The sequence below is a fragment of the Rattus norvegicus genome, chromosome 14 (genome assembly GCF_021556685.1).
Source record: "Rattus norvegicus strain SHRSP/BbbUtx chromosome 14, alternate assembly SHRSP_T2T, whole genome shotgun sequence".
Classification (NCBI taxonomy): domain Eukaryota; kingdom Metazoa; phylum Chordata; class Mammalia; order Rodentia; family Muridae; genus Rattus; species Rattus norvegicus.
In genome coordinates, this window is record NC_141547.1 from 7801215 (window position 1) to 7817580 (window position 16366).

Genomic DNA, 16366 nt, shown 5'->3' on the forward strand with positions numbered 1-16366 from the left:
CAGCCACGTTAGCTGAGATTTAAAAGAATTGCTGTCGAAGGACACTGATCAAATACCTTAAGGATTTCAAAGAAACCAAGACGACCACATATAAATGTATTCAGAGTGATCACGTGACTGTAGCTGGTGATGTCCTTTGGGGTCCAGCACCCCAGATCCCTGAACCTGTCTGAACCTTTCATGGTCTTTACAGGACTTGCAACCACACACTTGCTCGTTCCTATACAGCCTGAGTCCAAGCCACCAAGCCCAGCAGATGCTCCTTTTTTATGCAAATCTGGCTCTGCAGAAGCTTGTATTATTTTCAGTCTCACTGACTTTTTTCCTTTGTTTATTAGTCAAATTCACTTTGTGACAAGATTATCTAAAAGTCAGAATGACTTCTAGACCCTAGTCAGTAAGTCTCCTTGTATGATGGGATGCATGCCATTGAATTTCATGGCCTCTGGTGAGGAGGACAGACCCAACGATGCCTACATTTTATTCCAACAAAATTCAATGTCAGTGAAACAGCTCTGCTACCTTTGCTTTTAGTATCTGCAAAGACATACTTCCCAAAGTCCTTGATCACTTTTAATATCTGCAAAGACATACTTCCCAAAGTCCTTTGATCACTGCAGTAAAAGCAGCGTTTTCACAGCGCCCTTTCACACTGTAATAAATAGTACAGATATGTGAACATGGCGCCTCCTACTTCCCCATACCGCTCCAAAGTCCAGCTCCACCAGTCAGACTTACTGTTCTGCTAACAATATAAAGGGTCATCAAGACAAAAGCCAAGGCAAGGAGGCTGAGGTGACAGCACTCACAAGCACCAGTCCTCATACACACACACACGCGCGCACACACACACACACGCACACACACACACACGCACACACACACACGCACACACGCACACACACACACGTGCGCACACACACACACACACACACTCCCAAGCACCGTGCATGGCCGTGCACAATCTCAGACTCCCAGTCATTTAGCACCCGCAGGCTTAGCACAGAGCTCTAGGAATGTACTGGGTGGCACACACAGTGAGAGACATAGTTGGTACCTCTAGTTAACAGGGCCACTTTCAGGCCACACTGACAGGCTCCTGGATTGGAACGCTTAGTCACCAGAGTGGCACTGTTTGAAAGGATTAGGAGGACTGGTTAAGGTTTACACTCCTCCGTTGCAGTATAACCCTGCACGATTCAGCTCTGCCTCCCCAAGTCTCCCGATCAACTGCTTCCAGCAGCACGTTTTCACTTAGTCACAGATTTACTTGTATCTTCCCTGGGAGAAGTCCAAGCCCTTCCCATGAACATGGACAGCTCCTCAAGATGCATGCATGTGCTTTCCAGGCTAGGTCATGCCATCGTCCCTCAGCTCTGCTCCTGGCTCGGCTAGCTGGTCCCTCCCCCTGGGATGGATGGCAGACACCTGCCTACTAGGCACTCAGCATGTACTGGTCGCCTCTTCTCCAAGGTGCTGTAGTCACAGCCTCCCTCGGAGGGAAGGAGCTTTTCCTGCTCCTGTAATTCTTGCCCATATGCATTTGTGCAGTCAACTGGAGGACCTAAGACTCACGGGCTCTGCACACGGGGTGCGGGGTGTCAGCTGCCTGCCTTCATGCTCTCTGGGTGGCCATACTTAGGACCCTAGCACTGGGAAGCACTTCAATGTTTGTTTACAAAATAATGGGTGGTGGCTTTCCAATGAGCTTCTGTGACCCTACTCATGCTTGTGGCAAAATATGTCTGTGGCAGAAATCAGCCCATCACGGGGGTAGGGGTTACGGGGAGAAAGCAGCAGTAACTGTATGTTATGAGATTCTAAAACTTTCTTGTATAGAACAATCACTGAAAGGAGTTGGTTGGGAGACAGTGTGTAAATGTATAAACAGAAAAAACAAGAAAATCAGTTCACTGTCTCTGCTCAACAGAAGCTGTTCCAAGCTTGAGCTCCAGCCATCAACAGTGGGAGGAAGGGGAGGAATGGGAGGAATGGGAAGAAGTGGCCGCCTCTCACACACTCACACACACTCATACACGCTCACACACGCTCACACACGCTCACACTCGCTCACACATGCTCACACTGTGCCCACTGGACAGCAAGCAGCTGTGTCTACAGGTCGGGAGACACAGGTGGATTCAGATATGCCAGTATAAAGCTGCCCTGATGTACATTAACTGGAAACTATAGAATAATCTGTTCTTCTCTGTCTAAGAAAGTAGCTGAGGCCTGAATACTCTGGAAATTTCTAGAGTAACTTCAGTAAGGCAAGATCAAGATGGCTCCACTGAATACACATTTGTTTTTCTGAATGTTTACTATGGGCATGCGCAAATATATATATATATATTTAATATTAATATACACTAAATATATTATTATATAATATATATATACATATATATATATTTAAAACACCCTATCTTAACAAGAGTTTTAGGATTTTGGCATGCTTCCCACTCAGAAGGCAGCCTATGGAGAGGCACAGACCAGACCCTGGTCAGCAGCGGGCACAGGTCCAGCCCTCCCATACTACTTAGACTCCACAGGCTTTGGGCCCTGTGGTAGAAAAGGTGGTTACCCCTGACAGCCCACAGGCCTGAGACACCGATGGGCTATGAAGGACACGGGAAGGATGCAGCCCACGTCAAGGTGGTTATGAACATGTATACTCATTTCCATTCTGCCCTGGCAGCTGCTGAAATGCCACTAAAGGAAATGAAGATGAAGACCAAGCAGAACATAGAGAACAGAAGGAAATCATGGTACTGAGACTGCAGGGCTGACTGAGGGTCTTCCCTAGAACCACACAGACAGTGAGGCAGAAGCACCAAGTGAAGGGCTAACGGCAGGCACAAGCCCCTGTCATGATGTCAGTCACGACGATAGACCGAAGAGACCCCAGGACACTAAGAAAGCTGTCCTGTACCTCAAACAGGGCACTACTGGGTGCCCTACTTCTGCAAGGTAGGGGTGATGTCCAAAGGCTGGGGGACCCGGGAAAGAACTAAATCATGAAGGCAGGGAGCCTCTGTGCAGCTGGTCCACAGGAGGAGGGGCCTGGAGACCTCCAGAAAACAAACACACAGAATACTACGGAACATGTGAGCTTGTCCCCAGAAAACACGGAAGGCTCTGAAGCCAAACTGTGTGGGAAGGAAAAGGTAGGGCAGTTGACTCAGTGGAAGGAGAGTGGAGAGTCAAGGATGAATAGAGGGAGGCTTATTGGATAAGAGCATTGGCCGCTATTCCAGAGGACCTTGGCTTGATTCTCAGCACCCACGTGGTAGATCGTGACCATCTCTAACTCCAGCTCCTGGGGTCCAACACCCTCTTCTGGCCTCCTCGGGCCCTGCATGCACATACTGAACAGACATATGTTCGGACACATACACTCATGGGTAAACTAAAAACCTTTAAAATAGGAATGGAAGTGGGATGGTGTTTAGCACAACAGGAAAGAAGACATGGCTTAGGCACCTGTTAGGTACCTAAACGAGGACCGAAAGGCCTGAGCGTGTGGACTGTGAGACTGAGTCTGACAACAAGTTGACATCAACACACACAGTGGCAGAGAGGAACACGTAGCTACCTCACTCACAGAAACAGAACATGAGGGTGGCTGGGGCAAGGACACTGTTGGCGACCACGCTCTAGAAACTCATCTTTTAAAACTAGTAAGTAGCACGAATGGTTTATACTTTAATTAACCATTAATTTCACTAGGCAATTATAGTAACAACATGAAACGAAGCAAATCTGTCAGGGGTAATGACACAAGGCACACTGGGAGATGTGGGACCCTCAGTCTGAGCCACACCAAAAGCCATAAAACAAAGAACAAACCCAGAAAAGCCTGAAGCCACTACAGCTCTTTCCTGCCAACGTCACTGTTTTAAACAGCAAACTGGGATGATATATTCCACCTCCTAAGGAAGGACTCCACCTTGGAATCAAGCCTTCATAGTAATCAAGCTTGTTGTCTGGTGAGAGAGCAAGATATGGTGGCACAGATGTGTACCGACAGCCAACAGCACCCTGTCTCACGCGACCAAACCTCAAGGGGACCTTTCAGCAGGTGTCACTCACTGCCATCTCTTTGTGACCCCTTCCAGCTGCCTAGAATTCAAAAGGACCAGCCACCTCCAGACTGAAAGTACGGGGATATTTTAGAGCCTACTTCTAAGAATGTGTCTTCTGTAAATATAACATTGATAACTTTTAAAGATTTATCTGATTGCATGTGTATGAGTGTTTAGCCTCCATGGATGTGTGCACAGCATGGATGTGTGCACAGAAGAGGTACTGGACCCCTGGAGAGTTGTGAGCCATCACGTGTGTGCTGAGAAAACCACGGTCTGGGACAAGAGCAGCCAATGCTCTTAACCACTGAGCCATCTCTCCAGTCCCCAATTAGTAACGTTTTAATTAAGGGGGTAAAATCGAAAACAGGATTGGATATGGGGAAAAAGCTGATATGAAATGAGAACAATCCTTAAAAGCCCCCCATTCTCCAAAAGCCCCCCCATCTTCCCCTTAAAAGCCCCCCATTCTCCAAAAGCCCCCCATCTTCCCATGCTGTGTTCCATGTCTCGTTTCTTAGTATCAGAAAGTTAGGGAACTAGAGGCCTCATCAAGTCCAGACTGGAACCAGCGCATTCTAGCTCTTCCTTAAGCAGCCGACCTTCAATCTAAAGCAGTGAAAAGGAGGCCAACATCCATCCTGTCAACACATTTGCACACATACTGCGCCATCTCCAGATTATCAAATTAAGAAGAAAGCTTTATTCCCTAGGGACATTATAAATATATATTTGTCAAATTTTCTCTATAAATTATATTTGGTTAATAAGTGCTCTGTGTTTCAAAGGTTTTTAAAAGCTATAAATTGAAAAGAAAAATCTCAAGAAGATAGCATGCTATAATTATGTATTTTTATTTAATTGCCACTAGAAAGTAAATGCTACTTACGACCACAATGGAATAAGTAACTTTATACATGAGAAACAGTTTAAGGAGAGCCCAGAGTAAAATGTGACAGAAAAAAAGACAAATGCATTTAAACAGCCTAAGCATCCATTAGCCTAGGAAACCATTAGCCTAGCAACCATTAGCCTAGCAAACCGTTAGCCTAGCAAACCATTAGCTGCGGGTCAGTACAGAGCAACCTCAAGTTACCTGCCAGGTAGAGGGCGAAGGATATGAACCTGTGGTAGCGAATGAGGAACTGCAGCTGCTCCTCCCTCTGAACGAACGTGGCGAAGTAATCTGCCACTGTCTCTCCATAGAAGAAGTAGTTCACACATAGGAGGAAGTACCTGGAATTGAAACCCGTTAGCTTGCTGTGTGGAAATGCTACCCCCGCCTCAAATGTACACAATTAGCCCCTGCATTTTGATGCCAACACTAAGATCAAAATCAAATTAGGTGATTAATCCAAAATGTGCTGCACCACACTGCTATTTCCTCATTTTAAACTGAGTTTTAGACCTATTAGCCGACCGCAACCAGCAATCCAGGGCAATTCATGTGTTTACTTCAAGCTATGATATCAGAGCCAGCAGCAGCAAAATACAGCAGACACGGGCACACACGCCCACGTGCCCACATACACGCACGTATACACACGCACACAGACACACGCACACAGTGCTAAGTTTATAATGAAAAGAACTCCTAGCTGCTCAATGGCCCCATGTTTAATAACAAACACCGAGGACACAGCTACGTGGGGAAGGAGGAGAAGACAGCAAGCATCGCCCAGGACTCTCTCTGCACAGTCCTCATGTCTCTCCCATTGTGTGTATGTGTGTGTGTGTGTGCATGCGTGTGTGTGTTCGTGTGTGTGCGTGCGTGCATGCGTGCATGCGTGCGTGCATATGTGTGTGTGTGTGTGTGTGTGTGTGTGTGTGTGTGTGTGTGTGTATTTCCCATATCTCTAATGAGAAATGAAGAAAACTGACAGAAGACAATTATCTCTTCCTGACAGCCACCTACCCACCCTGCCACTCCCCCATCTCCAGGATCTTACTCTATATCTTAGGCTGGCCCTGACCTAATGGTTGGTTTATCCCCCTGCCTCAGACAGTCAGCAACTGAGTGAGTTGCTGTGGCTGTTGGATCCCAGAACCAGGGTTACAAGCTCTGACCACCGCCCTTGGGTAGGGAACTACTTAGAAGATTAGCCCCAAGGGTGAGGTACATCTGTCTTAGCAAGCCACTGGCTCCCTGGAAGATGGTAATGGAATAACTCCCTTAAGGGAATGACCACGGAGGCTGAAAAGGATCTGTTATAGTGCCACGTTTCCTACTCAGGGTCTGCATAGGGATGAGTACCTGAAGAGTTTAAAGAATGCATACAGCAAATGCACGTGCATTTGTACATATCAAATATTTTGTGTTCCCTTGACTATTTGGGGGAAAGATAAATAAGCCTTTTCACAGAATCATGATCAGGAGGAGTTAAAACATCATATATATTAATCATTAATTAGATATCATCACAGAGACTGAACTGCAAGGTTGAGAAGGGCTGTGCCAGAGAAGGAGCAAAGGTTATTTTCATCTCTACAAATTCAGTGGCTGCACCTTTCTCTTTCTTCAGTATCACTGTGTGATATCAGAACTTAGAAGTGAGTCAGATCTGCTACTGTGAGCGTTTCAGGGCCACTCACCAACTTAGTGTTCTAAACCACGGGAGGTCGTAGGAGTGGTAGACCCTGTACCCGATGGTTATGATCTCCTGGAAGCACTTCACCTGGATGCCCAGAACCTGAAAATAGAACACAACAGTCAGTCACAAGGCTCCCACCGTTTCTCTCTGCTGTGTCACTAAAAGCAAGTTCTTCGCACATGTATTTTAGAAAATCTTAATCTTTGGACTTTTAATTATTCTACATGGCTACAGCAAAAAGGCAAGATTCACTCTTTCAAATGAAGTGGTGTCTAACTGAGTAGCAGAGGATGTTTAAATGAAGGCTGGCGATCTTCCTGAGAAGCCTGAACAGCGGTTTAAAGTGCAGGGCAGCTCATGTCCCTTGGCAGTTGAAAGGGCCTTATCCATTCATTTTTATTATTTTTATGTATGCACGCCACTCCTCAAGATGGGATACTCTTTTCCTTTTGAGACAGAGTCTCATCTATGGAGCTAACTGGCCTCTAACCGGCCATCTCTGCCCAGCTCTAACCTTTTCATTTATGTCTCGTACATTAGTGTAGGAAAAGGACAACTTAACAGATGTGTGCTTGTATGGAGGCATCTTTAGTCACGTGCTCCAGCCCACATATAAAGATGGTGGTGGGACTTTCAACCTTAGCAGACAGGAGACAACGAAGCAGACCTCTGAGAGTTCAAGGCTGGCCTGGCCTCTATGCTGTGAGCTGTAGACCAGTAGCAGCCAAATAGTAAGGCCCTATCTTTAAAAAAAAAAAAATGCCCAAGACAAATAGGACAAACTCTCCATCTTTTGGCTGCAGGCCATCGCAGGGCCAGCAACAGTGCCGGTCACTCTGAACAGTCACTGCTAGCCTTCCACACACGCACACCCCGCCCCAGCCTCGAAGGTCACAGAGTTCTGCTTGCACCATGTGTCTGTTTATGCTGATGTTCTGCTCGAAGCTCTTCTCAAAGACCCATGCATCCAGGTGAAACCCACCCACCACCTGACTTCGGCTTGGCCTACATCGGTTCCAAGACTCAGTCTGCACAGGGCACAGTGAAAACTTCTGAAGCAAGAAGCGAGAGTGTGCACACAAGAGACCATTCTCCTTCCTCTTAGAGTGCACGGCCAAGGGCTTAGGATTATACAATCTTGTACAGAATAACACTTCTATAAGCTTAAAGAGCTTTAAAACTCTTTAAGAAGTATCTTGGGATTATATCACATATCGATTTGCAGATTAGAATCTAAATTTTCAAAACTCATGTCCAAAATATGTATTATTTTATTTCTTTTAGTATTTAGTTATTAAGTTTGTAGAAATGAGGCAGTGGGTAACTGACACAACTGCACAAGCTTGGGGAACTAAGCAGATGCGCGGGAAGGCCAAAGCCCAGCACTGAAGGAAGGGGGGCGAGACAGGCAGAGCCCAGGCCTTGCGGGCAGCAGCCTCCAGCCTCGGTGAGAGAGCCTGCCTCAAAAGACACCGTGTGGAGGGATGGGAGCAATCGCTCAGCATCACAGGAGAGTGCGCACGCATGAGTACATATGTGTGAATTCACACAAACGCGCACATGCACACACACACACAGCCAAGGATGGGGTTGGGGGGAAGGAGTGGCTTCTATAAATTAGTCTTCTCAAATCTGCCATTCAGATCTTTTTAAGCTATTCTGTCACCAAATACTTGTCATTGTATGTCCAATCGCATGCTATGAGAAAGCCACACAATAAAGACGTACTGTATCCAAGTCTACAGAGCGCGCGCTGGTAACAAAAGTCATTCATGCATTGTAAAAACAAAGGCTATTTAGAGGCCATTCTGTGTACATATGAAATAAAAGGTTGTTTTCACAAAACCAGTCCAGACTGGAGACAATGTTCGGTGTCAAGACAACATGGCAAGCCACACCGTTTACAGAACAAAGAGCATTTAAAATACCAAGGGCCGTGATGCAGTCTCCACGAACACTCAGTCAGCACTCCATGCCGCTCTACTGAGGAGAGAGGGCTTTATCTAACAGCTTATGTTATCTGTACGCTGATCCTTACGGCTTACAAGGGGAATAAAAAATGTCTGGGGAAATCAAAACAAGGAATTTAAAACACCAGAGGCAAAATCTTTAAAATATAATTATATTACTAAGGACTAGGAGGCTGCACAGGAATTGATACCCTGTACCATTGATATTGGTAGCAATAAACATTGAACGAGTTCATTGACACAATTGATGCGTTAAGAGCCTTAAAAACAATAGCTAATTCTGTAGAAGCCTACTTGTCTAGTCGCTGAGGACGCCTGGAAGCGAGGCAGTGCATGTGCTCTCAGAGCGCATGTGATAAGCACAAAACGCTAATGCCACGTGAAAATAACCACGTGCCCCTGTGGCGGGGGACCAGCAGTCATGCCTGGGGGCATGTTACTGTATGTGCAAGAACTTCCGTGCCGTCAGAATGTACTGGTGCAAACAGAGCTACTCCAGGGAGGGATGTCGGGAGGAAGTGCCTGAGTATTTGTCCACATAGGGAGTGAGCATGGACTGGAGTGGTGGCAAAGCAGAGACAGTAATGCAGGCTTCATGACATGACAGGGCCACAGCAGCAGAGGGCGCCGCACAGGGGACACTGGGAGACTGGATTCTGTCAAGAAGGAAACAGGGAATGTGCCACCTGACAAAAACGGCATAAAGGGATTTACTTCAAACGTTTTAATTCAGAGTTTTGGGAGGATCACAGTAGGAGGGAGGGCACAGAGGAGGCCACGACGCACACATCAGATAGAGACGAGCCCACGACAAGATACAGCCCCCAACCCACACCCTCTGATCTCCTTCCTCCAACCAGCCTCACTGTTCAATTTCCACACCTCCCAGTAAGAAGGAGTCGCTGATTAGGTCAGAGCCTGTGACCTAGCATCTCTCTCAGTGCCTACACTCCCCAGGGGCAACCAAGCCTTCACTGACGAGCCTTTTCAGGGGGCACTCTTACACCATGAGCCGAGGGGCTAAGGATAAGGAGGAAACAGAGAGGAGTCAGGACAACCTGGACAACAGATTCATGCAGGACTGCCGCCGGGCAGAACACAGGTTCTAGACATGTTGAATGTCATCAACATAGCAAACAAGAAAGGCTATTTTTAATTTTAGAAATCTATTCTAAGAACATAATCTGATTTAAGAAATCAGAATTTTTTTCTGCTGGAGTATGTTCAAGATAGTGTTACTCATTAAAGAAACAGAACAAAACCTCAACGTTTAAGAATAGCACCGTGACTTAAATAGCACAAGGCTTCACATACCATTAGAGAGCAGAGTCTACCACAGTTGGTGAGAGAGACTGTTCGATACCAGACTCTGAAAGGTAGGGCCTTGAAAAATTTATTTTGAAAAACGGAGCACAGAATTTTAGTTATAGTAGTGTTCCAGCAGTGATTTTTAAAGCAAAAGAGAGATACCCAGGGGCAGCGCGGTTTGGGTCTGGGCATTGATGGCAGACTTGGAGTAACTGTGAGAATGTCCAATCTGTTTCCATCCTCACAAGGGAAAAGCTAAGGACAATCAAAGTGAACCCTGTAATATGAATTAACAACTACTATAGAGGGCGAGGAAACCTCTTACAATACCTTCTCTATGTCTCCTGTGCCTTTAGCTCACAGTGTGTGCAGTAATGACATCACTAGAAAGCTGGTGCCTGTGAGGACAACAAGCCAAGAACTATAACCCGGGACAGAGGGACACTCTGTGTGAACTAAGATGTGTCCTGTGGCAGCCAGCATTCCCTCAAGTGAAGGCTTAAAGAAATGCATCATCTTCTTTATCTCTTGAGTTGTTTGTTTTTGAGATAAGGTCTTTCTGCAGACTGCCCCAGAACTCCTTCACGTCAGACTAGCTTCCCAGTTTGACCCTCCCACTTCTGCTGGAACAATGGGTGTGTTATCCCACCATGCTTGTTTAGAAAGGATGGGACAAGCTAAGGCTTGGCAGGGATAGGTAAACTGCTCAAAACAGACCCAGAAAGTGCGGGAGGAGAAACAGAAATAAGGTTGCAAGCTCATACCGTAATTTCACCTGAGTACTGTCTGTCTGAGCATCTCTATTCTCCCAATACGAATATACAAAACTCCATGTGCATGCACGTCCATGAAGTCAAACAGTCGAAGTTCACATATTCTTTGACCGAATCTTTACCATTCCTATCTTTTTCCACTGACTTACCTCGCCAAGCAATCAAGTAACTTGGAAAGAAACAACCTTTATTTTCCTTTCAGAGCAGTAAAAGTAAAGAAGTCCTTTTTTTTCCCCCCCGGAGTTGGGGACCGAACCCAGGGCCTTGCGCTTCCTAGGCAAGCGCTCAACCACTGAGCTAAATCCCCAACCCCAGTAAAGAAGTCCTAAGCATTTTAGGAAGATTCATGACTCTTTTACAAGTTGAAACCCAACTTAGCATGGTGGCACACGCCTGCACTTCCGGCATTGTGGACGGACGCTGAAGCAGTAGGATTGCAAGTTCGTGGCCCGCCCTGCCTATAGAGCAAGTTCTAGGCCAGCTTAGGCAATAACAGTGAGACCCTGCCTTTACAGCAGTCAGGATCCACATCTAAACCTGATCCGAACGCTGTCCTGAAAGAGTAATCTGGCCCTGAGCTGATGACATTTTTTGTGTGACTAGTTTTACATGCAAATGTATTTTTAATAAAAGAAAAACTACATCATGTTGCTGGTGATGACATCAGTAATCAAGAAGACAGAGCGCTGGGCATGAGAGACAGAAAGACCGGTAAATGCATTCGAAAGCTTTAAGAGGCAGGAGATTGGGAGAGGCTGAACGAACTGAGACAGGTAAGCAGTAGGGACTCAGGGAGAGCAGGCACAACTGTGTGCACAGGGAGAGCAGGGGCCACAGTAGTAGCAGTGGGGACTGGTCAGGAGAGAGCACAGTTTTACCCAGAGAGCCTTCTCACCTTCCCAGGTTACCCTCATAGTAATGAGGGACACCCACCGTGTGCCCCCTCCCCCTGAGAATGCTTGTCACTATTCACTGCTAAGCCATGCTGGCAATACTTGGGAACCCTGATAAATCTGTTCAACTAATGGGTTCCTCCTGGCTCCCACTACTGGGGATCACGTGTACTCCCATCTCCTCCCTTCTCCTCCTTGACTTCTATTTAACCTTTAGACGGAAGCTCCCATGTTGCACAATGCTCCAGAAAGTTCTTCCTGCTCCCAGAGTATGGGCCTTTATTTAAGACACTGCAGTCTGTGGTGAGAAGCAGCTAAGCCGGTCTTTACAGTGTACACAGCAAGCTCCACCAAAGCAGCCTGGGATGTTTTCCTCAGCGCCACCATCAGCATACCCGGGTGCTACTGTAATGCTTGGCACACACCAGTCACCTTGGAGGCATTTATCAAACCTGAAGTAAGAGCCTAAGTTATCCGCCTGCCTTCATGACTTGTTTGGCTTCCCATGCACATCTCAATCTCCCAGGTCAGCTCAGATCCTGTGCTGAGGTACTGCCTCTCTCATCAACCCCTGGGGACCCACCTCGACGTCCACCTTGCTTTCTCTGTGTGACCCTCAAACTTGGGCATCACCTCTCTGCATGCCCTTCGTTCTCCCTGTCTCACACCGGATAACGTGCCTCTCTACCCTTCTGCTTAACACTGTCTGCCACACAACATATCACCATTTACCTAATACCAGACCCTCATCTGACTAACTCAAAGTTCCTGCTGCTACACTAAGTCACTTGCAGTCGGGGACCTAGTCATAGGTAAACACATGGAAGTGGTATGTTCAATGCTCTGCACAATACTGGATCCACAGATGCCTACATATAAAAGTGCTCTTGGTCTCTGGTGAATGGGCACAGAGAGGAACCATTTTTCAAACAGTAAAGATGAGTCTAGGTCATTTCACGAACTAGAAAATGCTTAAAGGCACTGAGTTGCCAAGTCTTGGGTTACCTGATTACACTCTCAGAATGCATCTAAGGTACATACACACTAAAAACCAAGGCACTCAGGAAGACGCCAATCACTTACCAGAAGCATCAGCATGAAGGACCCCATATAGATGATCAGGAAGAAGAGGGAGATCATGGTCAGGGTGAGGATCCCACGAATCCACCAGTTCTTCCATCTACAGAGAAGGTATAAAGTCAGCACTTAATAACATGATTTTAACGTTTCAGTGTGTGTGGTTTCACTACTGAATTTCCAGAGTCAGTAACTTTTTCTAACCGTTCTTTAAGAAGATCTTACTTCATTTTCTATAACAACAAGCAAACGGCAGTCACTCGCTGACAGTTAAAGAAAGTGATTGTTATTAACTGTGAGTGAGGGTAAGTCATGAGCACAGAGTTAGGTCAGTCTGGATGAGGGAATGGGCGTCCCAACAAGGACCTTGTGAGGAGGAGGAGGAGCCTAGAGAGTCGGGGGAAGGGAGGAAGCTCAGGTAGTGGAGTGGTGACAAAGGTAAATAAAGAGCCCATTTAAGGAGGTGGTGCTGCTAGCAGACCCGCCATGCAGAAACTCCTATTTGTCTCCTAGGGCAGGCATCCCAGCAGGCACTAAGCCCCCTTCCACTCAGCTGTAGATTGGTCTCCCCCAGACCTCCACTTTAAGACTGAGATGCCCAACAACGCCATCCTCTCAGGCTGCACCCCACAAGAAAGCCCTCCGAGAGGCCTCACACTCACCCTTATTTGGTCATGCCATGAGCATGCAGACAGGCACCATACAGAAACCCAGCAATGATTCAAGTGCATGGACTGTTGCTTGTAAATCATGCTACAGCTCCTGAGGCTGGGTTCAGTGTCACATACTGCCCAGGCTATGTGAGATACAGTGCCAGGAAGGTCACTTACACCAAGAGGATGATGCTGGCCTTTGCAGCACCAAGACCCTGTCACAGATTCTGAAAACATCTGTATGTGGGTCACTCCGGGTCCAGACTCTGAGGCTTTTCTCTAAGAGTTTACTCATTTTGCCACATATGGTTTAGGCTCCACCCAGTCTGAGGCACCCACGCATATCCAACCTCTTCTGCCATATTCCCTGAGTCCATGCATCCGCCATGAGCTTCTCAAGCATGAAAGTCCACGGTCCACACCAGTGCTGTGGCTTATGTGCATGTACGTACACTGATTATACATTTTAAAATAAATCTTTAAAAAGTTGTCACTGCAAACAAAATATCTGTCAAAAAGCAAATGTGGGGGACAGTGTGGTGTGGGGTAGGGAGGGGGAGCAAGGGCATGGCGTGGGGGCAGTGACAGCCTGATCCATGTCACCAAGCAGCAAGTGGAGTGCCAGTGCCCTGCAGATGTCTCCCTTTCTCTCAGTCCAGAACACCAGCCCACGGGAAGGAAGGGAGCTGCCACTCACACTCAGGGCAGACTCCCCACTCCACCCACCGTGCCGTGACCACACTGACACACCGGGGCATGTGCAAAGTCAATCAAAACCGACAATCCAAATTAACCAGCACGAGTGACTTCTGTCACTTCCAATCACAACATTTAACCTGTATTGCGAGAGATTTGACTCAGTTTAGCCTGGTTCATGTATCTCATTCTAGACACAGGTCTTTCCCTTTTTACCAGAGAGATGGCGGCTGACTTCATCTGCCTCATCAGATGCTGACTACACTCCCTGCTCTCAGACACTCTCCTACACTATGTGGCTCATTTTATTTTTTATACACATAAAAAAAAAAAAAAAAACAGGAATCAATCCTAAGTACAGCACTTGTGTGTCTGTGTGAGTGTCCATGTGTCTGTGTGGGCATGCATGTATTGCGTGTATGCGTGTGTGTACTAGGTAAGCACTCCACCTCTGAGCCACACCCTCACCCCACCCTGCATAGCTCAGACACTTCTTTTGCCAATGACCCTTTCATGCCATTTCTGTACTCAAGGATCCAAAATGTCAACATTAAACCCAACAGCTTTTTGCTTCCTTCCCGGGTTTTCCTGAAGCGCTCGCACTGAGTTCCTTCCTCCGTGTGTCCCCCTACTGTTCAGTAAACTATGTATTATTGTGATTTCTTTGCATCAGACTTTGGACTTCAGGCCTGAAGAGTCAAACGCACAGCTGAACGGCTGTTTGGTTTTAAAGACGGAACTCTGTGGATTACTGACTGGATTAGGAAGCTGGGCTGAGTCATAAAGCGAGGCAGAGGTACATAAAGAGCCGTAAGCCAGCCACTGATGGTAACCTGCCCCGGCTGAGTGGGACCTGAAGAAGAACTCTCGGCCAGCCAGTGCCATCACAAGCCAGGTCCTGGTGGGGGCTGCAACCATCCCGACGCTGTCCATGTCTGGTTCTGAGCTGGAGAGAAATGTTCTCCGCAGCCGCTGAGAACCAGAAATGTTAAACAGGAATCTGCTCTTCTCAGAATTACAGACACTACAAACCTAGCCCCCCAAGGAACATGCTCTAGTTAGTTACCTTAAAGTAAAAAAAAAGTTATTAGCCTCCAAACGAATGGGTATCACTGTGGCCTGCACCTGCTTATGCAAAGATATACTCCATTCTCACCCTTCGTCCCCCCCTGCCCCGCCCTGCCCCGCCCTGCCCTGCCTGCAGGCTCACCCCTTCTTCTCCACCAAAACACTCCCTGTTCCTCCTCCCTGGGCCTGTGGGCTCCTCCTGCTGCTCCACTACCTACCCTCACACCTCCTCCCCTCTCACCGTCTCTGTGTACACGCGCACACAGAGACATACATACACGCATGTGCCCGCTCTCGAACCCACAAATTTAAAGCTAGACTCCACACTATGCTGAGTCTGGCTAATCCCGTTTAATGCGGTGATCTCGGAGGATATGCACCTCACCTTCCTGCTACGTTTATCTGTTGAGGACATCCCTGTCCGGGCCGCTGTGGACCGTGAGCAACGGCATCCACAAGGAAGCAACTCTGTGCGCTGACTGGGAGTCCCCGAGCGGCACCCAGAGCGGCACCGGTGGGCCACACTCCAGTCATGTGGGTATGTATGTGGGTGCCAGCATGTGTGAGTACAGAGGACCGGACCCCCGGAGCTGGAGTTACAGGAGGCTGTGAGCTGCCCACACCCTGCTGAGAAAAAAGAGCTGTAAGCTGCTCTCACTCCAGCCTCTCTTTAGGAAAGACTGCAACACTGCATTCATTTTGTGAATTCATTTTTGTGCATGGGTAAAATGGGTCTCTTTTCAGAGAAGGGAAGAGAGAATACCTCACTGTAAGTACAGGCTTTGAAGGAAGCATAGCAGGGATGAGGCACTCCAGTCAGTTCCTGAGACTTACCTTCTACCCCTGGGGGAACCAAGTGCAACACTTATAGGCTTTATGTTCTGGGAGTCTCTTGGACAGCCTGGCCAACCCCAAAGAGGGATTCTCGTGTCTGGGACTGGGGTGTTTGTTAGGTGGCCTCTCTCTCTTAGAGGAAGCTCCATCAGCCCAGATGAGAAAGGTTCATTAAAACTATTTATGCGAATGTATACACAGGATGACATATATAATATGTTTGGGGGATTTTTGTTTTTATTTTTTGTTTTTTGGTTATTAGTTAATAGTATGATACAGATGGCTTTTCAAACATCTTGTTATTTTACCTAACTCTCTCCTTCCCCGTCCCTACTGCCCCTCCACCTTCTATAGCCCCTCCCCTTCCCTACGAAACCTCCCCCTTTCTACAGTCCCTCCCTTTCTCTACAGACCCATC

The 16366-nt window shown here is 47.2% G+C and overlaps 1 protein-coding gene across 1 annotated transcript in view; it reads right to left on the reverse strand.

Annotated features, from left to right (window-relative positions):
• Window positions 1-16366, reverse strand: part of Cds1 (CDP-diacylglycerol synthase 1) — a 60652-nt gene that overhangs the window by 19682 nt on the left and 24604 nt on the right. Inside the window, 3 exon segments of the mRNA NM_031242.2 lie at window positions 5182-5321; window positions 6678-6775; window positions 12704-12800. Of these exon segments, the coding sequence (NP_112521.2) occupies window positions 5182-5321; window positions 6678-6775; window positions 12704-12800 (335 nt within the window).